The 26272-nt window shown below is 37.5% G+C and overlaps 1 protein-coding gene across 13 annotated transcripts in view; it reads right to left on the bottom strand.

Moving 5' to 3' along the window:
• The window catches only part of LOC106059246 (cAMP-specific 3',5'-cyclic phosphodiesterase 4C-like), a 295596-nt gene that overhangs the window by 82946 nt on the left and 186378 nt on the right, over positions 1-26272 (bottom strand). Inside the window, exons 1-2 of one of the 13 annotated variants that reach the window (XM_056029191.1) lie at positions 22734-25458; positions 19129-19637 (exon numbers count right to left, since the gene is read on the bottom strand). The exons of 10 other annotated variants lie outside the window; for them this stretch is intronic. In XM_056029191.1, coding sequence (XP_055885166.1) covers positions 19129-19256 — 128 coding nt within the window. In that variant the 5' untranslated portion in view covers positions 19257-19637; positions 22734-25458. Of the gene's footprint in view, positions 1-19128; positions 19638-22733; positions 25459-26272 lie in introns of those variants that run through there. 2 more of the 13 variants (XM_056029193.1, XM_056029192.1) reach the window with 2 other exon arrangements.

Genomic DNA, 26272 nt, shown 5'->3' with positions numbered 1-26272 from the left:
TCTATGTACTGACTTTGTCAGGTCGTATTAAAGCAGATCTATGGATAAAGCAGATATATGTACTGACTTAGTCAGGTCGTAGAATATAAAAAAATCTATGCACTGACTTAAGCTAGGGCACGTTTGAGTCAATGGGTTAACAAAAAAAAAATTACTTCGCTCTTTCAAATTTGTTTCCATTTTTTAAAAATGTGAATGTATCCTAAAGGCAAACTGTTGGGCAGTGTTTGAAGAAGATTTGAAGTACACAGTGAGTACACACTCGACTACTGGGCGGGATTCTTGAGAGTATTTTACTCACCAGAAGACTCGGGGGAAGAGGGGACAGAGAATTCAGGTAAGTGTTCAAGGGAAAGAGAGGGCGGGATTTCAATGTTCCAGGGTCATTCCAGGGTCATTGGTGTCTTCTGTAGGCTATAAGGGTGGAGAAGAAGTAATGATCCTTCAAGTGTGAGTCCCATCTGAGAGGACGTAGACAGATCCCTGTCTGTTTGGAAAAAGAGTCATAATGAGAATAGAGCTAGTCTAGACCACTTTGAGGGAGAGGAGTGAGGTCCAGGGAGGTTGATGGTATGGGCGCCCGCAGGATTTTTTCCAGGTGGTGCAAGTTGCCTGATACGTTTCAAAATAGTAGCTTCCATTTTCTTGATACGGATAATATTCAAGAAAGGAATATACGATAACAAGTGAACTGTAAATATTTGTTTCAAATTAAATAAAATATTAAACATTTGAACAAACTATTTACTGTACACGTTGTTAAGCTTATCCGTTCGGTCCATACCTCCCTTCGGTCAATCTAACAAAAATTGTTAACAACAAATTGCAATTAACATCCGCCAAACAAATCATTTCAAAATTGTGACTTGGTTCTTATTTCTCACTCCATCGTGTCTCACACTAACAGGTAAAAATAAAACTGTTGCGGAAACTGGAAAGACTTCTTGATGACACCCACAGCGTAACGTACACCTGAAACGTCATTCGGGTTCTTGATAACAAGGTTAAGTCTGTGAGACTCATACGGACAAAGACTGCTGCAGTATATTTTTCACGAATCCAGTTCTGAAAGCTAGTCATCACGGGGCAGCCATCGTAGTCTTGGCCGAGTAGTTTATTCATGTCTAGACTGTGCATAATGTATTCGCTGACAATGAGGTTAGACACAGACAGTGTGTTTCTCTGAACAACTGGAACAAAACCAGTCAAGTCTTTTCAAATACAATCGCCATCAACAAACCCATAAGTGTCTGAGCTCTCTGCAGTTTCATCACCAAACTACCCAGCAGATGCTGTCAATTCACGATGCTGCTGCTTGTATTTTTTGGTTTCTTGCTGCTGCCAGAGCTCCGTTAATTCAAATCAACGTTTTGACTATGACGATGACATGTGATGGCATGTCTTTCGACCTACACATGTCAGCTCTACAAGGGCATTTATCTTACAGCGTCAAAGATTAGGTCATATCCGACATTTTTGACAACGTTTCTCCCTCAAAAAGCTAGCTGTAGCATCCACACTCTCCCGACTTGACTACTACAACGCCGTGCTAACAGGTATACCCGATGACAAAATAGCCAAGCTGCAACGAATTCAGAACAACACCACACGAATAGTCCATCGGAAAACAAGACTAGGTTCTGCTTTTGTTCTCTTGCACACACTCCATTGGCTTCCTGTGAAAGCAAGAATTGACTACAAGCTGTCCATTTTTTGTCATCAGTGCATCCATAATAAAGAAACGCCCTTGTACCGTAGTGAACTGATTACTCCATATGTCCCACTGACAACACAGCGCTCCATGGACTTAACTCTGATGCCACGTTTCTCCCTCAAAATTTACGGTTTGGGAGTTTTCAATAAACGGACTAAAGGTGAGGAACTAACTCCCCATTAATCTCAGATAGACAACATGCTACACTACATTCAAGAAGAACATTAAGACATATCTGTTCAAAACTTCTTTAGATTAGTTTGTCATTTTAGCTGTCGTTTTTATGTTTGTAATGTAATCACAGCGCCTTGAGCCTGCATCATGTTTGTCGACAGCGCTCTATTAAATAAACTTTTATTATTATTAAGAGCTTTCGTATATACTCTGCAATCGTAAACTGGTGGACGTGTTTAACCTGATATTTTATCGAGTACTAAAACCAACCTCAACTCGCATTTACCAATCTGACTGCACTCTTCATTCTTGTTCAAAGAAACTTTAACATTGATCATATCGAAAGAACACTAGCAAGGATTTCTCCTCCAAGGCAAAAAATTAAAAAAATAAAATAAATATTTATCCTACTCTAGGCCGTAACTAAATATAATAAGTATAATTATGTGCAAATGAAAACAAATCGTCACGTGCCATAGAATATTTCATACTTTTTATAGTACACAGAATTTCAAGCCTATAACAGAATGTACATGGTCGGCTATCAACTCCTGATTCTCTGATTCTAGTTGGTTACAATAACAGTTGATCCTTACAGCTGTACTAAAGTGGAAACACAACTTGTTAAATTGCTACTTCTAAGAAATTAATTTGATTAAAAATGGCTAAAATGTGGCTCCTAGAATCTAGAGAGGTGCACGTACATGGCCATCTGTTCCTGATAAGTCTAGCTAGTCAACTCCAACATTAACTTTATGACTGGACTACAGTGGAAGTACTACTTGCTCAGTGGCTACTAAGAAGTTAATGCTTTGATGATGCAAAAAATTGTCTACAATTTGGCTACTCATAAGCCAAAGGGGGGGGGGGATAACTGCCTGTTTATATGGTAGATAACAGGATAACTCCCTGTTTATATGGTAGATAACTGGATAACTCCCTGTTTATATGGTAGATAACTGGATAACTCCCTGTTTATATGGTAGATAACTGGATAACTCCCTGTTTATATGGTAGATAACTGGATAACTCCCTGTTTATATGGTAGATAACTGGATAACTCCCTGTTTATATGGTAGATAACTGGATAACTCCCTGTTTATATGGTAGATAACTGGATAACTCCCTGTTTATATGGAATGTGCTTCGGACTGTCGTCATGATGGTTCAAACCCTCTCCACTTGCACCCCTCCTCCGTCTTGGGCTAGTATGTTGTCACGTAATATAATGTGTCAAGGTTGCCAGTGAATGTAAAGAAAATAGTTTTTGTACCTTTGATTCTTCATATTTTTTGGGGTCTCTACTAAGAAGAGTAAATATATCAGGGGAGGCAATATTAAACCAAAAATAATTTGAATTCGTTATTAGTATTAGATTTTCAACATGGCTGGGGAAATTATAAATAGAGACAAAAAAAAAACAACTTTTTATCGGGTTAGGGGTCCATAGCTTGTAATTCTGAAACTGAATCTATTTATGTGTATTTTTTAATTGAAATAAATTGATCACAGTTTATTCTTACTAAGAAAATATTGTGTACACTAGTTTCATTTAAAATTTCCATTTGTGTTCTCATGTGTTCCATTGACTTTAATATAGTTTCAGTTGGTTCTTACCAATTCTATTATCACTGGCTACGCTTGGATGCTGCGCAATGTAATAGGTGTATAGGCAATATGCCGGGAGGCAATAACCCAGGCAGAGCGCAGTATTCTTCCCCCCTTCCCCCCCAAAAAAAAAATTCTCTTCAGTAGACAAGAAACCAAGTGTTCAGAAACCAAGTGTTTACTGAATCGTATTGACCACCCAACACCAGCATCACGGATATAACAATCTGAAGGGAAGTCCAAAACTTAGAAATTAACAAACATAAGAGTGATTATCTCAATACAATATCACAGAGCGAAATCACATATACTATCTTATCTATATCACAGCACCATATCGGTGTTCAAAAGTAAATTTACATTAGCAGGATCAATTTGAGACAAGGTTTTGTAGCAGAGATTTAAACTAGACCAAGTTCATTTAAAAAAAAACAACAACTCAGAAGACACGATAGCTTGAGGGTGTATAGACCTAGATGTTTACAGGTGTGTTTTTATCATTGGACTAAACATTTGGTACATGTGCAAGATTTCTTCAACAAGACAAACAAAACTGAACCAGTAAATGGGAGACAACCGGAGGAGCAGATCTGAGTGGTGATGACAGGAAAGGTCACTCTTGTTAACTCTAAATTAGGAAGCGATGAGGAGAACCATCTGCCCTTGGCATTTTGATTTAAGCCATGGGCTAGAACTCACACATTCCTTGTAATCTTACTACAAAAATAACATAAATTAGAAACGCGAATTATTTTAATCACGTGCCAACTATTGGAGATTTTCATAAATGACTGAAAAACTTGAAATGATAATTTTTGTGGTGTAACTGGTGTACACAAGAATTGTTGATAAGCTACGTCATCATTTGTGTGTGCACCTTACAACACTGCAGAATCCATAATTTGTGTGTGCACCTTACAACACTGCAGAATCCATAATTTGTGTGTGCACCTTACAACACTGCAGAATCCATAATTTGTGTGTGCACCTTACAACACTGCAGAATCCATAATTTGTGTGTGCACCTTACAACACTGCAGAATCCATTATTTGTGTGTGCACCTTACAACACTGCAGAATCCATAATTTGTGTGTGCACCTTACAACACTACAGAATCCATAATTTGTGTGTGCACCTTACAACACTGCAGAATCCATAATTTGTGTGTGCACCTTACAACACTGCAGAATCCATTATTTGTGTGTGCACCTTACAACACTGCAGAATCCATAATTTGTGTGTGCACCTTACAACACTGCAGAATCCATAATTTGTGTGTGCACCTTACAATACTGCAGAATCCATTATTTGTGTGTGCACCTTACAGCATTGCAGAATCCATAATTTGTGTGTGCACCTTACGACACTGCAGAATCCATAATTTGTGTGTGCACCTTACAACACTGCAGAATCCATAATTTGTGTGTGCACCTTACAACATTGCAGAATCCATAATTTTTGTGTGCACCTTACAACACTGCAGAATCCATAATTTGTGTGTGCACCTTACAGCATTGCAGAATCCATAATTTGTTTGCACCTTACAGCACTGCAGAATCCATTCTTAGAAGCTATTCCATTTTGAGCACACACTTTATAAAGGAAACATTAGGCTTTTATTCTAGGACTTACAAGTTATTGACAAACAAATGAGCGACTAACAAATGGTACTAGAGGAGACTTGATAGGACAAGGAACAGACACGTATTGGGTCGCCTTGGGTTGTTGTTCTAATTCGAGCTCACATCTTCTAGTCAGTTGGCAACTGTACATTTCTCTTGAGCGTCCATGTTAGAAAGATGTGTGCCTGGTCATGTAGTCTGGTTCTGTAGTGTCGTCACGATGGCGCAGAGTTCGTTCCCTGCCTTCCGTGTTGCTGTCCTGGTGTTTTGTATAAGGAAGTAGGTCATCTTCTAATTGTGAAGGAAAGTCCGAAACAAATAAAATAAATAAAAGTTCTATGAAAATACAAAGAAATAAAATGTACACCCTTTATCTAGACTTGCATATGTATAGAATAGTTGATATTTCATAACACAGAACTACATTAGTTCAGAGACTTGTAGCCTACAAGACAGAAGGACCATGAGTTTGCCTCGGGAGATGACTTTAAAAAATCGTCTATGTCCTTAGTTGACTCCATTAAAAAAATATGGATTAACTTGAGACGCATGTCATCAGGTTCTGAGATTTGTTTCTGTTTACCAACAAATAATGTAGAATAGAATCATGAAATGAATGAGATGTTTTTGTTAAGACTGGTCACAAGTAAGACATGGTGTAGGCCTAAATCTAATTCGCTCCCCTGATAGTCTTCTCAAAGGGAAGTAAAACAAAATGTCTGGTCGGATCAAACCATTCCACTGCTGGAACACATACACAAATGTCTGGTCGGATCAAACCATTCCACTGCTGGAACACATACACAAATGTCTGGTCGGATCAAATCATTCCACTGCTGGAACACATACACAAATGTCTGGTCGGATCAAATCATTCCACTGCTGGAACACATACACAAATGTCTGGTCGGATCAAACCATTCCACTGCTGGAACACATACACAAATGTCTGGTCGGATCAAACCATTCCACTGCTGGAACACATACATAAATGTCTGGTCGGATCAAATCATTCCACTGCTGGAACACATACACAAATGTCTGGTCGGATCAAATCATTCCACTGCTGGAACACATACACAAATGTCTGGTCGGATCAAATCATTCCACTGCTGGAACACATACACAAATGTCTGGTCGGATCAAATCATTCCACTGCTGGAACACATACACAAATGTCTGGTCGGATCAAACCATTCCACTGCTGGAACACACACACACATGAAACCGACGCCTTCAATGTAGAATACAGAGGAGGCGAACATTATTTCAGGTCAATACCTTGGTCAAAGAGTGGACATTGATGGTCAGAGATAGTCCAGTGATCTATTATTGGTGGTCAGATGACACAAATATTTAGAGACTTTTTAGACAACAGCTTGAGCTTAGACCTTAAGCTCCCCCTCCTCTTTTTTCACTAATAAGCACACACACACAGATGAATAGATGGATAGATAGACAGATGATAGATAGATAGATAGATAGATAGATGATAGATAGATAGATAGATAGATAGTTGATAGATAGATAGATAGATAGTTGATAGATAGATGATAGATGGATAGTTGATAGATAGATAGATAGATAGATAGATAGATAGATAGATAGATAGATAGACAGATAGAAAAATAGATAGATAGGCAGGTAAAAAGACAGGTTTCAATATCTTCAGAAAGACTATCAGAAACTATGAACTACAAACTATCAACAACTACAACCCTATCTCCGTCGATACAAAAAGAAGAGACGTGCTCGTGACGAAAGTGTTGCCGATACTGTTGTAGTGTTAGTTTGACTAACGACTTGATACACGCAGGATACGGAGATTTATTAATGTTATTATTATTACATTGTTATTCTTATCTATTCATTGAACTGATAGTTCAGAAGATATAGTTAAATGTGAACTGGAAGAACTGATATTACCGAATGATTATCTAATTAATGTAATTTTGTAAAGGGTCAATTCTCATTTAAAGTCTTAACAAATAAACATTTCCCTTTATATCACTGTATTGTGTTCTCGTTTGTTCATCTTCCTGTTTACGTATGTAGTATCTACCGCAACATATTAATTGCTGTTTTATATTATATTCAGCTTGTATCCATACTAAACAAATTTCTTCTCTTTCAAAAAGTCAACATTCTTTTCAAATTCAAACTCAAGTAACCAGTAAGATAGAAATACTTATTTTAGTAATACACATTTTCAAACAATTTTTTTTCAAAAAAATCTAAAACCATTTGCATAAATGTCCTTAAAAATTTGCTAAATAGCCATTTCCCTTACTAAATAGTTTCCCGTGTTTGTTACTATTAATAGTGAATAGTTGTAAAATGCTGTATTTTTTTTTAAGAAACTGCTTACATAGACGATTTTAAAATTAAATTTTTCGCTTTCAGAAAACAAAAAAAAAAATAAATTATCCTATGCATCAGAACTTTGAAAGGTCTAAACTATCATGGAGTCGGATTTTCAAATATCATTTCAAGTTTATGAGATCTAAATGGTATTGACGTAAGGACGGACAGACCAAACAAAACTAATAGAGGCTATTCCCATTCGGGGGCTGCTAGTAAAAAAACAACAGCAAACAAACTGCATCACAATACTAAAACTTTGATCACGTGATCCTGCTTATGTAAACAAAAATGTTCCAAAGCAGTATTGACATATCAATTTTCTTGTTAAAAAGTCATAGATGTTAGGTAATACTGCTTGGTATATTGCACAGAAATAGGTACACTGGCACAGGGCAATATGAACGAGGTAATAGGCACATAGAATATAAAACAACAGGCAAAAGGCACAGAGGTAATAGGCACAGAGGTAATAGGCACAGAGGTAATAGGCACAGAGGTAATTATAATGAGACTTGTCATCGAGTTCAAACAGCAAGCAGTAGTTTTCACTACATCACGCAGTCCTAGCAGTGACCTAAATATTTTACATCCTCCAACACAGACGATATCTGCCGAAGGTCGATGTAAGTTCTCTCTTCCCGTAATGTAATGGGTGTATAGGCAATATGCCGGGAGGCAATAACCCAGGCAATAGCGCAATGTAATAGGTGTATAGGCAATATGCCGGGAGGCAATAACCCAGGCAATAGCGTAATGTAATAGGTGTATAGGCAATATGCCGGGAGGCAATAACCCAGGCAATAGCGCAATGTAATAGGTGTATAGGCAATATGCCGGGAGGCAATAACCCAGGCAATAGCGTAATGTAATAGGTGTATAGGCAATATGCCGGGAGGCAATAACCCAGGCAATAGCGCAATGTAATAGGTGTATAGGCAATATGCCGGGAGGCAATAACCCAGGCAGAGCGCAGTATTCTTCCCCCCTTCCCCCCAAAAAAAAAAATTCTCTTCAGTAGACAAGAAGTTAAGTTCTGAACAAAACGTTTATGGTTACAAAGGTTGACATTGATAGACAAGTAGCTAGTGCAGAGTGCACTAAATCACGATCAGATGAATTTTCTTTACAGACACAGAATGGAAGTAATTGTTTTCTAGCTTTTGACTGGCGTCCTCGTTGTTTTGTTGTGTTGAGGTAATTAGACTTTCTACAGTTTTTTTTTTTTTGAATTGGGGTTTGAAGTATAAAGAGAATGAACTATTAGCGTGAAGCAATAAAAAGCTAAGAAAGTTAGCCCAAACCATTCCTCCACTGTCTATCAAGTTATTGATTTATTTTTGTTTAGAGATTTGATGTAAATCACTTTCCCCCCATGACAAGATGGAGGCCAAATCTCCAGTAAAAAAAAAATTAATATTTCCCTAAACTAGTCAATATATTTTCTACAAACTTTGGACAAAATGAGGAAGTAGTTTTCTATGACTGAAGGCAGGCTAATTTCACAAGAATAGTAGATCCCTAATACAACCTTAAATATCTGTATCGTCTATCTATTGTTTTCAATGAGGGATTTTTGAAAACCTACAAATCTGATCAATGGAATGTCTGACCCGTCTCAGACGAAACCAAAGCCAATAACTCATCTGAGAGCATCCATTGTCTTCCGAGACAGAAGGAGCATACACACACACACACACACACACACATACATACACACACATACATACATACACACACACATACACACATACATACATACATATATATATATATAATAATAATAATAAAAATAATAATAATAATAAAACAATATAAACTAAAAAAAATCAGAAATAATTTTCCATAACAACTCTCTTAAAAAAGAAAAAAAAAAAAAGAAAAGAAATACCACAAAAATACAAATCACATTTGCAGATACGGGACAAAGACAAGGATATAATTATACTCCCCTTTGTGATAATGTGACACCCGCTATATCCTCAGTATACGACACTACGTTTATACGCTCATATGTCAACATTGTACGCCCATAGAACAGTAGTATGTGCCCCATGTCACCTCGGTGGAATGGGTGATGATATCGGAGTACAGAGACACTCAGGGAGCACTAGGAACATTTTAGTTGCCATTCTAAGAAGTGTACTTTTGTTGTAGACACGCAGGATGAAAGGACAACTCTTCATGAGACAAGGGAGACAACAATGAATTTATTCCCATCTCACACAACACAGTACTGCCGGTGAACGACTTAATCTATTAGTTTAGTCATGAAGGGGATAGAATTCAAAGTTAGAATGAAAATCTTAAGCAGAAACACAAATGCTGGAATAATGTCATTGAGTTCATTGTTTAATAATATCAATGTTATGTAAGGTTTATCTACGTCTGTAGACTTCATTCAAGGGCGCCCGAAGGATTTTTGTTTCTGTTGCAAGGGGTGCAAGTTGCCCCTATGGCTCGAAGCCGTAGCTTCAACTTTTTTATTACAGAGAATATCAAAGCAAAGAACTTGTAACCCCTCGTGCACCCCTACTCTCCATGTGATATTAAGTAAAGACTGGTTTCAGGAAATAAAGAAAAACAACCAACATGTGAACAACTATTGACTGTCCACTTTGGTCAGTTGATCATTGGTCAGCTGATCCGTGCGGCCCGTGCATCCCAACTGTCGATAAAGAAAAATGCACACGCTGCCAAAACTGTCAATAACTTTACTACTGAATTGCTTCTGGTCGCGATGGACAGCCGGCGATGACCGCTTATCTGGCAGTTCTGATATTCTTCTTTACGTTGCAATTCTTGAATCGTTTTAGGATGTAGACAAAACAGGTTGAACTGAGACATTATTATTGCTTGAAAAGCGAGACGTTAATGAAGAAACTAACTAATCAAGATACGGAATGTAAAGTCGTGTTCTGTAATAATCCCAAAATCCAAACATGTGGTTTAGTTAGGTGTATCTGTCGACTGCGAATTCTCGGCGGCATCAATTCATTACCATGTTTGTCTGCCAGCAGTGTCGCCTTACTCAGGATGCCATCCTCAGCATGGTCAAGTTGGTTTTGATTATGTCATTACTATGACTGCTAAGGTAATGTTAAGCGGCAACTTATCCTAAGATGGACAGATTGCAACATCACGGAAACTGGTTCAAGAACGGATGAATTATTGACGACAATGAAAAGACGAATCAGAAACACATGAGAAGCAGGCACTGATTACATGTATACAGTTTGTTTGGTTTCACTTACAGCCGTTACTTAAAACGCGAATGAATTCGTATTTCTCATTTCATTGTGTCTCACACAAAAATGGTAAAATAGCACCAACGCTTGGGATTGTTACGGAAGAAACAGATAATCTTGATGACAACAACAGCTTTACGTATATTTATAACATCATTCAGGTCAATGATGACAAGTCTGTGGGACGCGCAACGGACAAGGTCTGCTTTTGGAATTTTTTCACGAATCCTAGCCTGAACACAGTTCTGAATGCTAGCCATCACGGGGGGCAGCCATCGTAGCCTTGGCTGAGTAGTTTTGTTCATGTCTAGACTGAGCAAAAAGCAATCGCTGACAATGAAGTTTGACACAGGCAGTGTGTCTCTCTTAACAACAGGGACAAAACCAATGAATTCTTCTCGAGTACAATCGCCATCAACAAATCCAAAGATAAAACACATCAATTCAGTGCCAGAGATATCTACATTTTCATTACGGAACTACCAAGAAAACGCAGTTAATTCTTGCTGCTGCCAGTGTTCCGTCGATACAAATCAAAGTTTTGACTCAGATGGCACGGGAAGAACTTTCTTATATCTCTTCTATCGTAAACTGGTGGACGGGTTTAACTTGCTAGTTTATTGAGCACTAACAATGACCGCAACTCCGCAAGACTTGAATACTTGTACCAAGATAACTGCACTCCTCAATCTTGTTCAACGAATTTCAGTTCTATCAAATCAAAAGACAGCTGGCAAGGATTTTTTCTCCAAGACAAAAAACAAAACTTTGATCCTATTCTAGGCCTTTACAAAATATAAAGACAATTATGTGCCAATGAAAACTAATTGTTACGACTACCGTGCTATTGAACTGCAAGTCTATATTCAAGCGCACATGGTTGGACATGAACTATAGATGAACTTATTCTAGTTGATTACAATAATAGCTTTTACTTATTCACTTTATTTCAGTGGGAGCACTACATGTTAAGTTGCTTCCTAGCAGACGTTAATTGATTTGAAAGTGTGAACAAATGGCTAAAAGTTGGTAACTCGTAATTCATAGGGGTGCACTTACATGGTCAGCCTTCATTCCTGCTAACCCCCTACCCTAGTCTACCACAACTGTACTTCAGACACCGGGGGAAGCATTACTTGTTCAGTTGTTTATTAGATTTTAATTGATAATAATAATTAATAATAATAATAATAATCTTTATTGTCTATAAGGAAATTTGTCTTACGATTTGCGCGAGAGACGAGTGTGTAGAATTTAGTGGTATTAAAATTCACCAACTTAAGTCTTGACTAGCAGACGACATATTTAGTCACAAGAAAACAACAGTTCACGGGCAATTCCAGCCATTAAGAATTACATCAAACAAAAAAAATTATAACTATAGAAAACCAAAATATACATTCACACCGAGTGAAAAAAAAATAATAACAAGGTTACAAAAAGTTTGTGTGGAAACACAAACTCAAAATCGGCCCCCGAAGTGGTCCACCCAGGCAGGCTTCAATATTTTCAGAAAGAACATCCGAATGAAATTATATCTAATACAAATGAGAGATAAGAATTGAGAAAGAAGGTTAACAGATCTTGTGTAGTGACCCAACGGTCCCGCAGATCAAAAGATAGGTGAAAGTGAATGCAAAGTTAGATGTGAACCTGGCCTAACTAGTTCCCCTTTCAGACCTTGTGGTCTATAGGTCAGATGATGTAAAGTTCATCTGTTTTTGTGGCCTACGGTTAACGAGGGTGTCATGTAGCCAGCACAACGACCAACCGCCTTTACTTTTCCCCAACTAATGTCAGGTACCCATTAGAGCCGAGTGGACTCAGAGGCGCCCAAGGATTCCAAAGTTGAAAATCCCAGGATTCGAACCCGGGACCCCCGGTTCGGAAGCCAAGCGCTCTACCGCTCACCCACCGCGCCTCCCCTGGCCTAACTGATGTCTTATAATTGATCTAATTGTTTTGAAAAGGCTCTATCTCTTTTTCGAATCCTTAAAAAAGATGGAGTGTACTGCTGTACTTAAAATAGTTTAAGAAAATGAAGTTTACAAGATTACTATTCGTTTTAAATTAGGTTTAACTTATAATGCATACTAATTAGCTTTTTCTCTTTAAAAAACTGCTTGCATAACTGATTTTAAAAATTAGAATTTTCGCTTTCAGAAAAAAAAAAGTAGCCGTTGCATCAGAACTTTGAATGGTCTAAAATATTGTGATGTCGGATTTTCAATATCTTTTCTAGTTTACGAGATCTAAACGGGACGGACGGACAGACGGACAGACATTTCGCACAAAACTAATAGCGTCTTTTCCCCTTTCGGGGGCCGCTAAAAATGGCTAGAATTTGGCTGCTCAGAATCCAGGTGGGTGTATAGACCACCCCTTGCACCCCCCCCCCCTTGAGGGCGTCCATGATTCCATTGTACTATAATGTTAGTATTAAGTGGAGTTTACAGTACGTTTTCACTCGTTCAACGTTTTCAGAGTGTTTTAAGATGAGAGAAATAAATGTTTTAATGACGCAACTGCTGACAATAAATTGTAATCGAATTATTTTATGAATTGTAATCGAATTCGTTTATGTGAACTAATGTACTGTTCAAGGGGACAAGCCAGTTCTTGGTGTCTGGGATGAAGCGGGGGAGGGTCAAGGAGGGAGTAGCCAGTTGATTGAAGAGAACTCAGTGTCAGGGGTGGGGAAGGATGTGTTAGGGACAGTGCCAGACTGAGGGTGAACTGAGGATTGGAATTGAAGGATTTGAAAGAGAGGGCAAAAAAAAAGAACGAAAAGGAAAGTCAATATCGAGACGAAGGAGAGACGAGTGTGTAGAATTTAGTGCATGGAAGTGACTGGAGGATGCCGGGAACTTAGGAGAGACGAGTGTGTAGAATTTAGTGCATGGAAGTGACTGGAGGATGCCTGGAACTAAGGAGAGACGAGTGTGTAGAATTTAATGCATGGGAGTGACTGGAGGATGCCGGGAACTAAGGAGAGACGAGTGTGTAGAATTTAGTGCATGGGAGTGACTGGAGGATGCCGGGAACTAAGGAGAGACGAGTGTGTAGAATTTAGTGCATGGGAGTGACTGGAGGATGCCGGGAACTAAGGAGAGACGAGTGTGTAGAATTTAGTGCATGGAAGTGACTGGAGGATGCCTGGAACTAAGGAGAGACGAGTGTGTAGAATTTAGTGCATGGGAGTGACTGGAGGATGCCGGGAACTAAGGAGAGACGAGTGTGTAGAATTTAGTGCATGGAGTGTGTAGAATTTAGTGATATTAAAATTCATCAACTTAAGTCTTGAATAGCAGACATATTTATTGACAATAAAATAAAACAACAGTTCACTGGCTATTCCAGCCATATATAATTACATATGATACCTCACAAATCCAGCCATATATAATTACATATGATACCTCACAAATGCAATGAAATATTCTAAGTGCACAACCAATACTAAATTATTGAATCCACTACCTACGACATCCATCCCGTTAAAGAACATGGCTACTACTGCTCTCTGACCATGTGGTTAAGATTTAAGAACGAACTTTCTTACCCACAATTCAACTGTGAACGCTTGTTTCCCACGTGAAACATCATGAATATGAATATACCATGTACTCCGTGCTTCCCACCTAATACATGCCACTACCTATCAAACATTGATGTGACCGATACTTATCTTCATTGTCTTCTAATTGTTTAATCTCTGTATCAACTATCTATATTGTCTAGTATAAAAATTATAGAACGTCCCTAAAGTTGAATAAAGTGGAATGTCCTATACGTTCGCTGGAAGTTATATATCCATACATACATTCTGTCCCGGCAAAGTGAGTTCTATTTTAAACGTTCTGTACTTCATATTGATTCTAGTGTGAATACATGACGTATGAATAGAATTGACAATTAATGTTCAATCTCATAAGGAATAGCATTTAGCTCATTCTGACACACTCAAGATCATCCAAAGAAAGAGCTTGAAAGTGACTGTTTGTTGTTAGATGTTGTGTAGAGTCAAGAGATACACATGTGTAGACTCTATATATACAGATGTCTTTAGATAAAATATTCAGTGGTGTTTAGTCAGTACATGCAGATGTCTTTAATCTATGTATGCAGATGTTGTGTAGAGTCAATAGTCCATATATGTAGAGGTTGTGTAGAGTCAATATTTTCTGATGACCCTATCAGTCACCAGTCACATCATAATTTAAATGAACTAGAAAATGATTACAGTGAACTTTGAACTAATAATTCTAACGACACCTGGGAAGGACATATAATCGATAGGTTAGGGTTTGATACCAACAGCTGATAGTTTAATGTTTCACCTAGAGATTGAAATCCAAATGCCTGACGGTCAGGCTCTCTTACGAGTTTCATTCAGTTCCTAGCCAGCTAGGAGGGACCAGGAGCTTGCTTTGTTTTCAATGGTCAAGGTTGAGTATTTAGTGATAAATCTAGAGCGTCTTCTACGTACTGTCTGGTACCTAGAGTCTAGTATATAGTCTCTAGTCTCTTGTGTCTAGTCTCTTGTGTCTAGTCTCTAGTCTCTTATTCTTATGTCTAGTATCTAGTGTCTACTATCTAGTCTCTAGTATATCGTGTCTAGTATCTAGTGTCTGGTATCTAGTCTCTACTATCTAGTCTCTAGTATTTATTGTCTAGTATATAGTATCTAGTCTCTTGTGTCTAGTCTCTAGTCTCTTATTCTTGTGTCTAGTATCCAGTGTCTTGTATCTAGACTCTAGTATCTTGTGTCTAGCATCTTGTCTCTAATAAATTGTGTCTAGTATTTGGTATCTAGTCTCTAGTATCTTGTGTCTAGTACCTAGTATATAGTCTCTTATGTCTAGTCTCTACTATCTTGTGTCTAGTACCTAGTATATAGTCTCTTATGTCTAGTTTCTAGTATCTTGTGTCTAGTATTTGGTATCTAGTCTCTAGTATCTTGTGTCTAGTACCTAGTATATAGTCTCTTATGTCTAGTTTCTAGTATCTTGTGTCTAGTATTTGGTATCTAGTCTCTAGTATCTTGTGTCTAGTACCTAGTATATAGTCTCTTATGTCTAGTTTCTAGTATCTTGTGTCTAGTATTTGGTATCTAGTCTCTAGTATCTTGTGTCTAGTACCTAGTATATAGTCTCTTATGTCTAGTTTCTAGCATCTTATGTCTAGTATCTACAGCGTGATAATACAGGGAGTTTGGAATGCTTTCAGATGATAAGACATTAGTTGTTAATCAAATGATGGCATCTACAATTAGAAGGACATTATACCGACGCAGGGTCAGATTGACCTATAGGCAACATATGATATAACTTAAGGGCAGCCAAGAAATATTTACCATTGACCTATAGGCAACATATGATATAACTTAGGGCAGCCAAGAAATATTTACCATTGACCTATAGGCAACATATGATATAACTTAGGGCAGCCAAGAAATATTTACCATTGACCTATAGGCAACATATGATATAACTTAGGGCAGCCAAGTAATATTTACCATTGACCTATAGGCAACATATGATATAACTTAGGGCAGCCAAGAAATATTTACCATTGACCTATAGGCAACATATGATATAACTTAGGGCAGCCAAGTAATATTTACCATTGACCTATAGGCAACATATGATATAACTTAGGGCAGCCAAGAAATATTTACCATTGACCTATAGGCAACATATGATATAACTTAGGGCAGCCAAGTAATATTTACCATTGACCTATAGGCAACATATGATATAACTTAGGGCAGCCAAGTAATATTTACCATTGACCTATAGGCAACATATGATATAACTTAGGGCAGCCAAGTAATATTTACCATTGACCTATAGGCAACATATGATATAACTTAGGGCAGCCAAGTAATATTTACCATTGACCTATAGGCAACATATGATATAACTTAGGGCAGCCAAGTAATATTTACCATTGACATATAGGCAACATATGATATAACTTAGGGCAGCCAAGAAATATTTACCATTGACATATACTATAAATAGCCCCACAAGAGCCCCATATCTCTAATAGCTTAGGGCTTAGTGCCTTCTCAAGCCTAAATACGGCACTACTCGACTAGGATTGTAATACTCAACTACTGAACGAGATTACTTTGAAAGCAAACCTATAAATATAAACAAAATGTATATAAATATATTAACACCGTATTCACGTAAGCCACTGCAGTTTTGTTTTTGTTTATGCACCTGAGCTATAAATAGAATCCTCTATCTTTAGAACTAAGATGCTGTGCGCGTCCTAATTACTCACGGCGTTGTGGGTGCGATGTAATGCAGTCTTTGAATTCCAAGCATGAGGTGGTGACGTCAGAGTTACAACCAAAACACTAGGACTTGTCCATGTGTTTGGGTTTCATTGTTGGTTTGTATACAATGTGATACGAGAGAGCACGTTGGAGGTAAGTCTAGATCCAATAGCTTGAGTCAGAAGGATTACTAGAGGGGGTGGCTAGAGCAGCGAGACAGTCAGTCTGACGCATTTATTAATCACTTGCCAGATATTACCCGTGGGTATTAATTAGCGTATCACTGATATAGTCACTGATATAGTGTATAAGAAACAACCAAAATAATAATGTTATAAGTTAAGCGAATGCGTGAATGTAAAAATATTATTAATGTAGCCATTAAAATAGCTAATCGACCTAAATTCAAACCTACATATGATAAAGTCTAGATATACAGTTCAAGAAAGGAATATGGCTTCATATGAGTCAATGTAATGTGTCCAGAATTTAAGTATTTGTATACAAGCCAATGTGATGTGTCCAGACTTTAAGTGTTTGCATACAAGCCAATGTGATGTGTCCAGACTTTAAATGTTTGTATACAAGCCAATGTAATTTGTCCATAAGTGATTGTATACAAGCCAATGTAATGTGTCCATAAGTGATTGTATACAAGCCAATGTGATGTGTCCATAAGTGATTATATACAAGCCAATGTAATGTGTCCATAAGTGATTGTATACAAGCTAATGTGATGTATCTATGAGCTAATGTGATGTGTCCATGAGCTAATGTGATGTGTCCATAAGCTAATGTGATGTATCCATGAGCTAATGTGATGTGTACATAAGCTAATGTGATGTATCCATGAGCTAATGTGATGTGTCCATGAGCTAATGTGATGTGTCCATAAGCTAATGTGATGTATCCATGAGCTAATGTGATGTGTCCATAAGCTAATGTGATGTATCCATGAGCTAATGTGATGTGTCCATAAGCTAATGTGATGTATCCATGAGCTAATGTGATGTGTCCATGAGCTAATGTGATGTATCCATGAGCTAATGTGATGTGTCCATAAGCTAATGTGTTGTTATTTTAGTTTAATAGTTTGGCTATTTATTGGCCATCTTCTGTTTTCTTGTTTGTTTCTTTTGAAATCTCAGTCACGCACGTGATAAGTAGAAGTTTATGAATTAAACCTGATCACGTGATAAGAAGTTTATGAATGAAACATGATCACGTGATAAGTAGAAGTTTATGAATGAAACATGATCACGTGATAAGTAGAAGTTTATGAATGAAACCTGATCACGTGATAAGAAGTTTATGAAGAGGCTTAACGATGTTATTAACATCAAGGGACAATTTGAAATTGAAAGCCAAAGCTAGAGCCAAGACTAATGGGACATAAACAAAGTATTTGTACAAAGCTTATATCAAATCCCTCTGTCTGGTTCAAATCTTGTAAACACCTTAGTGCTCCCACTAACCCTAACTTCATATCAAGAGGAAACTTCGCACAATCATTGTCGATGTCAACACAGAGATCTAAATCAATATTTTTTAAAAACTAATTAGCTAATTAGTAGTAAATAATTAATTTTGTTTTATATACAAAAAGGGAGACAAATTTTGCGCTATTTATAGATGTGGCAGTAATTGTGCGTTTCTTTCCTTTACAAAGTTTTTTATTTTTATTTCATATTGTTAGGTTCAAGCTTTGTTTGTTTCTACGCCATCTTGGCCTCGTTTTGAGAATGAAGTGATTGAGTGAAAAAAAAGAGTGTTTTATCCGAGTCTAAAAAACGAGTTTATGACATGACAGATATTAATTGTGGGTGTACATGAGTACACATTGTTTTATTTCGCCTTGTTCACTTGTATGTGTACATGCTCGTACGTATACCAGTCTGTACTGTGTGTACGCTAACGAGTAGAATTGCATTTATTCTATTCATGAGCTGCGATAATACATAACCATAGCTACTTCTGTGTGAGTCTGTTTGGAAATGTACATCTGTCTGTGTGTTTGTGTACGCGTGCATCTGTGTCTATTTATAATCTAATAACTGTATGTGTGTAATTATATCTGTGTACGTACGTGTGTAATAGTGTGTGTGTATTACCTGATGACAGGCTTTCGTCTTCTCCTTGGGATGACCATCTTTTTGAACTTCTTGTACATGGCAGCCATCAGATCATCGGTCAAGCAGAGAGTGGATTCCGCAACCGGACAACGGGGTCCGCACCCCATGTTACATCCACAGCTGGGTGGGCATGTCACGTGTTCACATCCCCCTAACCCAAACACCGGGGCAATGGCTGAGACTTATCCTTGTTTTAGAATGTCACATTGCAGAATCACAGTATAATCCAAACACCAGATTAGCCACTTCCAGATTTCCGATAGATCTTCTTAATGAAAAAAAGCAACAACTTAGATCTAGTTATTTTTTCTCGTGCTGTTGGAACTCCAGAAACCCACGTAAGGACGTAGTTAGACTTCATTCAGAGAATGCTGTTCACAAAGTGAAAGAATTGAATGTGTTTTATCATACACACAAAAATCGATTCTGGCAACTTTAATTCGACCAGACAGATTACAATTTCAATGGCGTTGAAATATTTAAGGGTTCTTCAGCCAGTACAAGACCGCGGCCATTAATATGGAATAACAAAAGAGAAAAGATAGTTACATAAATATTGTTGATTTAGATTCTGAGATATTTTATTTCCTAACAGAATACAGGAGTCTAGAATCGACGGGGGTTAGAAAAAAATTATAAGTACAGGATTATCTTTTTAAACTATAAGAGTATTAACCTACATTGGTAGAATTAAAACCATTCTAAATAAATCCTAAACTGACTTTCTATAAATTATACTATCTAATAAACCAAGGCATTTCTAACCCGTAGCATTTCTTAAACATAGCATTTTAACAATTCCAAAAGAACTATATTTAACATTGTGTTTGTTTCTTTTTTATTGTCTCAATAGTTCGCAGGTAAATTTAAATATCCTTAGAGTTGTATACAAAACTTGGAGTCACAAAACCTATGACAAAAGACAAATGTGTGTCCAGTTTGGTCCAGAACGGAGACACAAGTATACAATCTCCTGACCATAAGGGAGACACAAGTATACAATCTCCTGACCATAAGGGAGACACAACTATACAATCTCCTGACCATAAGGGAGACACAACTATACAATCTCCTGACCATAAGGGAGACACAAGTATACAATCTCCTGACCATAAGGGAGACACAAGTATACAATCTCCTGACCATAAGGGAGACACAAGTATACAATCTCCTGACCATAAGGGAGACACAAGTATACAATCTCCTGACCATAAGGGAGACACAAGTATACAATCTCCTGACCATAAGGGAGACACAACTATACAATCTCCTGACCATAAGGGAGACACAAGTATACAATCTCCTGACCATAAGGGAGACACAAGTATACAATCTCCTGACCATAAGGGAGACACAAGTATACAATCTCCTAACGCTAGAGCACAGAAACACTCTAAACAAATCAATAACAAAGACATCACCAGGAGTCAATCCTCCCACTCCCAAAAGAAAAAAAACGTTGGTTCAAACATTCTGTCAAGACATTTCATTCAATAGAAAATTACACGAGACATTTATCTCTAAGACAGTTATCTCTAAGACATTTATTTCTAAGACAACATTCGCAAACACCAACAGGCGGGAGATGAAGACATAAAAAGTACATGAACAAATCAAGAGTTCATTGAACTAACACAAGATTCTTTTCTGGGGTGAACAAAAAAATCAATTGGTCAGAATTAAATTCTCACTTTTTAGTCTAAGCTACACAATCAGATGTGTGCAATGAGCTAAGACATTATAAACATCAGAAATCTTACACATTATAGACATCAGAAATCTTACACATTATAGACATCAGAAATCTTACACATTATAGACATCAGAAATCTTACACATTATAGACATCAGAAATCTTACACATTATAGACATCAGAAATCTTACACATTATAGACATCAAACATTGTACACAGTGTAGACATCAGACATTAGAGACATCAGACATCTTACACATTATTGATGTATACATTGGACATTACTTCGACACAACGATTTCTCACAACTGAAGCCAAAAATTATTGACTTTTAGACCCTTAGAAAACACTAGATCTAGTTAAATAGAACTAAGATCAAGTTTTTAAGTCACATGCAATGAAGGCTAAAAAAGCTGAAACCGCCTGCTAGGTTTTTATTTAGACATTGTGACTACAAAAATAGTAATCCAAAAAGGTTCTGAAACGCGTACAATTTAATGCTAGGTAGACAGACGTACTTCAGACCAACTATTATGTCGTAGAGTGATTAGGTTTTAGTACAGAGTCTTAGGTTTTAGTACAGAGTCTTAGGTTTTAGTACAGAGTCTTAGGTTTTAGCTGAATTTAGAACTGGTTCGTTGCGTCATAGTTGTGTACCGAACAAAAACAACTAAAGGGACGATGTGAACACTTCTAGGGAATGTACACTTAGAACACTTCTAGGGAATGTACACTTAGAACACTTCTAGGGAATGTACACTTAGAACACTTCTAGGGAATGTACACTTAGAACACTTCTAGGGAATGTACACTTAGAACACTTCTAGGGAATGTACACTTAGAACACTTCTAGGAAATGTACACTTAGAACACTTCTAGGGAATGTACACTTAGAACACTTCTAGGGAATGTACACTTAGAACACTTCTAGGGAATGTACACTTGGAACACTTCTAGGGAATGTACACTTAGAACACTTCTAGGGAATGTACACTTAGAACACTTCTAGGGAATGTACACTTAGAACACTTCTAGGGAATGTACACTTGGAACACTTCTAGGGAATGTACACTTAGAACACTTATAGGGAATGTACACTTAGAACACTTATAGGGAATGTACACTTCTAGGGAATGTACACTTATGTCCAAGTCAAATGTGAATACTTTTAATAACATCTAGAAGGCCAAACCTGAAAGAGTTTAAAAGATCAGAATCTTAAGCCTGGAAACGAATCATGTGTGACGTAACTGACGTTGCAGACGTAACAGACCATCACTGGAACACACAGACATGAGAATTAGAGCATGCGTGAAGTAACGCCAGGTCTTTGTGACCTTCAACTCAGTACAGTACAGCCAATAATGTCCAAGTAAAAATCATAGAAATCGCAATAAATCTCTGTAGATCTCAGCTGTATCTATTGAACTACTAATTTCATGCATTGGTCTGTGTGAACGTAGAGTTTGGACTGAATACTTTTCTTATATAATACCCAAAGGTCAAGTTGCAGTACTAAAGAAAGAAAAAAAAAGTTTAATCTGTAAAAAGTTGAGTATTGAAACTGAAAACGACAGCAAGAGACAAAAAACTTGACAAGACATTGAGCAAGAGACAAAAAACTTGACAAGACATTGAGCAAGAGACAACTCTCTGAGACTAAACGCAACGTAAACAGAGTAACACCGACTGTTTCCATAGCAACTAACATCCATTGTTTGCTCCTAATTGAATCACAAGTGATTTACAACAATCAACAATTCAAATTTTACGAATTTTTCAAATCATTACATAATCTCTAACATACTCCACCACGGCTCTAGTAGATATCTTCAAACATCTTTATAGTTCAAAAATGATTCAAACTAGTCCGTCGATAACACCCCTACCTTTAGAAATGTTCACATTGGAACGAATCCCAAGAAATGTTCACTTTCTTCCCAGCTCTTTTCAAACTGTTCACTATCTTCTAACTCCAGTCTAGCAGTAAAACTTCTCTCAGACACTCAGTGACACTCTCCAACGTGCAGACAGAAAGAGTGAAAATAGTTTTGTATCGGTGCCAGCCATAATAATGTGCTAGCGCTGAGATATTCTGGGATTTAACTTCTAAACAGACTTGAACAATTTCTGGCGAAAACTAAATGTGTTTATCTGACACACCATCGTACTGTGCGTGTGGACAAAAGAAATGAGATGAACTAGACTGACTTTATTGTCCATAAGAACTCACTAGTGACGGGAGCAGTGCAGTGATAGATTGACTCTCACTGCACTCAAGTTGATATTGAATTACTCTATTGGTAATTTCTGTTACGTGTTTACCTGTAACAACGTCGATTCACGATGATGAAAAGTTACATTTGATGACTGTACTATCTTTTGTATTTAATTCACAAAACAGGAAGACAAAAAGCAAATTTTAAAAGAAATGTCTACAACCACTCTATCAGACCCACCGTTACAACCACTCTATCAGACCCACCGTTACAACCACTCTATCAGACCCATCGTTACAACCACTCTATCAGACCCACCGATACAACCACTCTATCAGGCCCAGAGTTGTCTATGTCTACAACCACTCTATCAGGCCCAGAGTTGTCTATGTCTACAACCACTCTATCAGACCCAGAGTTGTCTATGTCTACAACCACTCTATCAGGCCCAGAGTTGTCTATGTCTACAACCACTCTATCAGGCCCAGAGTTGTCTATGTCTACAACCACTCTATCAGGCCCAGAGTTGTCTATGTCTACAACCACTCTATCAGGCCCAGAGTTGTCTATCTTTGAACAGATTTTAATTCGTTATTTCTGACAATGTTTAAAGGATTTTAAGGATGCAGGCTAATAAAACATAACTTTAATACATCTCTCCAATACATCTCTTTAACACATCTCTCTAAATACATCTCTTTAACACATCTCTCTAAATGCATCTCTTTAACACATCTCTCTAAATGCATCTCTTTAACACATCTCTCTAATTTACTTCAATGAGATCTGGAAATGAAATCGGCTACTACGATCTGTCTATCCCTACAAATACAGCCTGGCTTACTCCCTACCTCAGTAGACGAACACAGGTGAGCTCACTTGGAGTCCTCGTACAAAAAAAAAACAACAACAACCGAGTTCGAGGGTGAGCACAGATAAGGAGGAAGGGGACTCTGTGTGTGTGAGTGTGTGTGAGTGAGTGGAATGCGCACTGCCCTATATGCTGAGTTTGTTATATAAATAGAGTCCAAAAAAATTGAGCACTGGAAGAGGTGGAAGGGGAGAGAATGCTCAAGGGAGAGAATGAGGCACAAATGCATGGGGAAGAAAGCCTTGGGGTGGGGGGCTATTGGCATGATTTAGTTACATATTGAAAAGTGAAGCTTTAGATATGGCCACAGTGTGTGTGTGTGTGTGTGTGTGTGCGGGTGTGAGATGAACGCAGTAAACAAAACAAAAAAACTAGACGTACCAAAACACGAAATATTCTAAAAATAGATTTGGCTAGAGGTCAAGTATTTCTGAGCTAGCAACATGATAGACGAACTTGTTTTCCTATAGGCTCAGCTTCTACGCTCAATTACACACGCGCACACTGAAACCTCGCAGAAACCTTTACCGATAACTACCTGGCAGAGTGTTTGCTCTCGGACTGTCATCTGCATGGTCCAAGTTCAATCAATGCTTGTCCTCCTGCAAGACATTCCACCAGATGTTTTATCATTCTATCTAGCAATGTGTGACTAGAGATTGGAAAGAATAAAACGTACCTGTCTTATCTAAACCTTAAAGAATGGGCGGACCTGTCTTATCTAAACCTTAAAGAATGGGCGGACCTGTCTTATCTAAACCTTAAAGAATGGGCGGACCTGCCATTGAAAGAGATTCTAGTCAAGGAATAAAGCAGCGAAAAATGGAGAAAGACGTTCGACAGATCATGTGTGGTACCCCAACGATTCAACAGACTAAGCCTACAGGGGAAGGTGAAGTAATCAGTTATCTAGAAATTCTGTTACAAGTGATACTTGTTGTCGTGGCTAATACTGGAATCTAATTCTGCTACATTGAATGAACAGAGTTTTAAAAAGGTTGTCATTGTTGATGTTAAACTCTTTTCAAAAACAAAGCATTGGGACGAATTGAGACAAAGATTAATATGTTTTTAGAACCAAAGAACATATATACGTATTTATAGTCAATAAAGACATACATATGTAATGGCAAGCTAACGAAGACATATATATGTATTGAATCTACGCTTTCTGACAAAGAGAGAAGACAGAATCAGTAAATTAAAAAACGAGGAGAAATAAACAAAAAGATGATAAAGACAGAGAGAAAGAAAGAGACACAAAAAAAGAGACGGAGAGAAGAAAGAAAGTGACAGACAGAAAGAAAGACAGGGAGAAAGAAAAAGAGAGAAAGAAAGAGACAGAGAGAAAGAAAGACAGGAAGAAAGAAAAAGAGAGAAAGAAAGAGACAGAGAGAAACGAAGAAAAAGAGAGAAAGAAAGAGACAGAGAGAAACGAAGAAAAAGAGAGAAAGAAAGAGACAGAGAGAAACGAAGAAAAAGAGAGAAAGAAAGAGACAGAGAGAAAGAAAGAGACAGAGAGAAAGAAAGAGACAGAGAGAAACGAAGAAAAAGAGAGAAAGAAAGAGACAGAGAGAAAGAAAGAGACAGAGAGAAAGAAAGAGACAGAGAAAAAGAAAGACAGAGAGAAAGAAAGAGAGAAAGAAAGAGACAGAGAGAAAGGAAGAGAAAGAGAGAAAGAAAGAGACAGAGAGAAAGGAAGAGAAAGAGAGAAAGAAAGAGACAGAGAGAAAGGAAGAGAAAGAGAGAAAGAATGAGACAGAGAGAAACGAAGAGGAAGAGAGAGAGAAAGAATTAGATAGAGAGAAAGAAAGAGAAAGAGAGAAAGAAAGAGAGAAAGAAAGAGACAGAGAGAAACGAAGAGAAAGAGAGAAAGAATTAGACAGAGAGAAAGAAAGAGAAAGAGAGAAAGAAAGAGAAAGAAAGAAAGACAAAGAGAGAAAGAAAGACAAAGAGAAAAAGAAAGAGAAAGAGAGAAAGAAAAAGAAAGAAAGAAAGAGAAAGGGAGAAAGAAAGAGAAAGAGAGAAAGAAAGATAAAGAGAGAAAGAAAGAAAGAGAGAAAGAAATAGACAGAGAGAAAGAAATAGACAGAGAAAAAGAAAGAGAAAGAGAGAAAGAAAGAGAAAGAAAGAGAAAGAGAGAAAGAAAGAGAAAGAGAGAAAGAAAGAGACAGAGAGAAAGAGACACAATAAAGATATTCTAAAAAATAGTGTCGTCTGCGTGTGTACTGTAAGAGTAACTGTTTTCACTCTACAAATCAATTGTAAGATCAATCTACCAATCAGAGTACCAACCATAAATCGCAGCTAGAATCCAGTTCTAAATAAACTCAACACA

This window comes from Biomphalaria glabrata, chromosome 5 (assembly GCF_947242115.1).
Source record: "Biomphalaria glabrata chromosome 5, xgBioGlab47.1, whole genome shotgun sequence".
Lineage (NCBI taxonomy): Eukaryota > Metazoa > Mollusca > Gastropoda > Planorbidae > Biomphalaria > Biomphalaria glabrata.
Note: the sequence above shows the minus strand (reverse complement) of the source record. Positions and strands in the feature narration are given on the sequence as shown.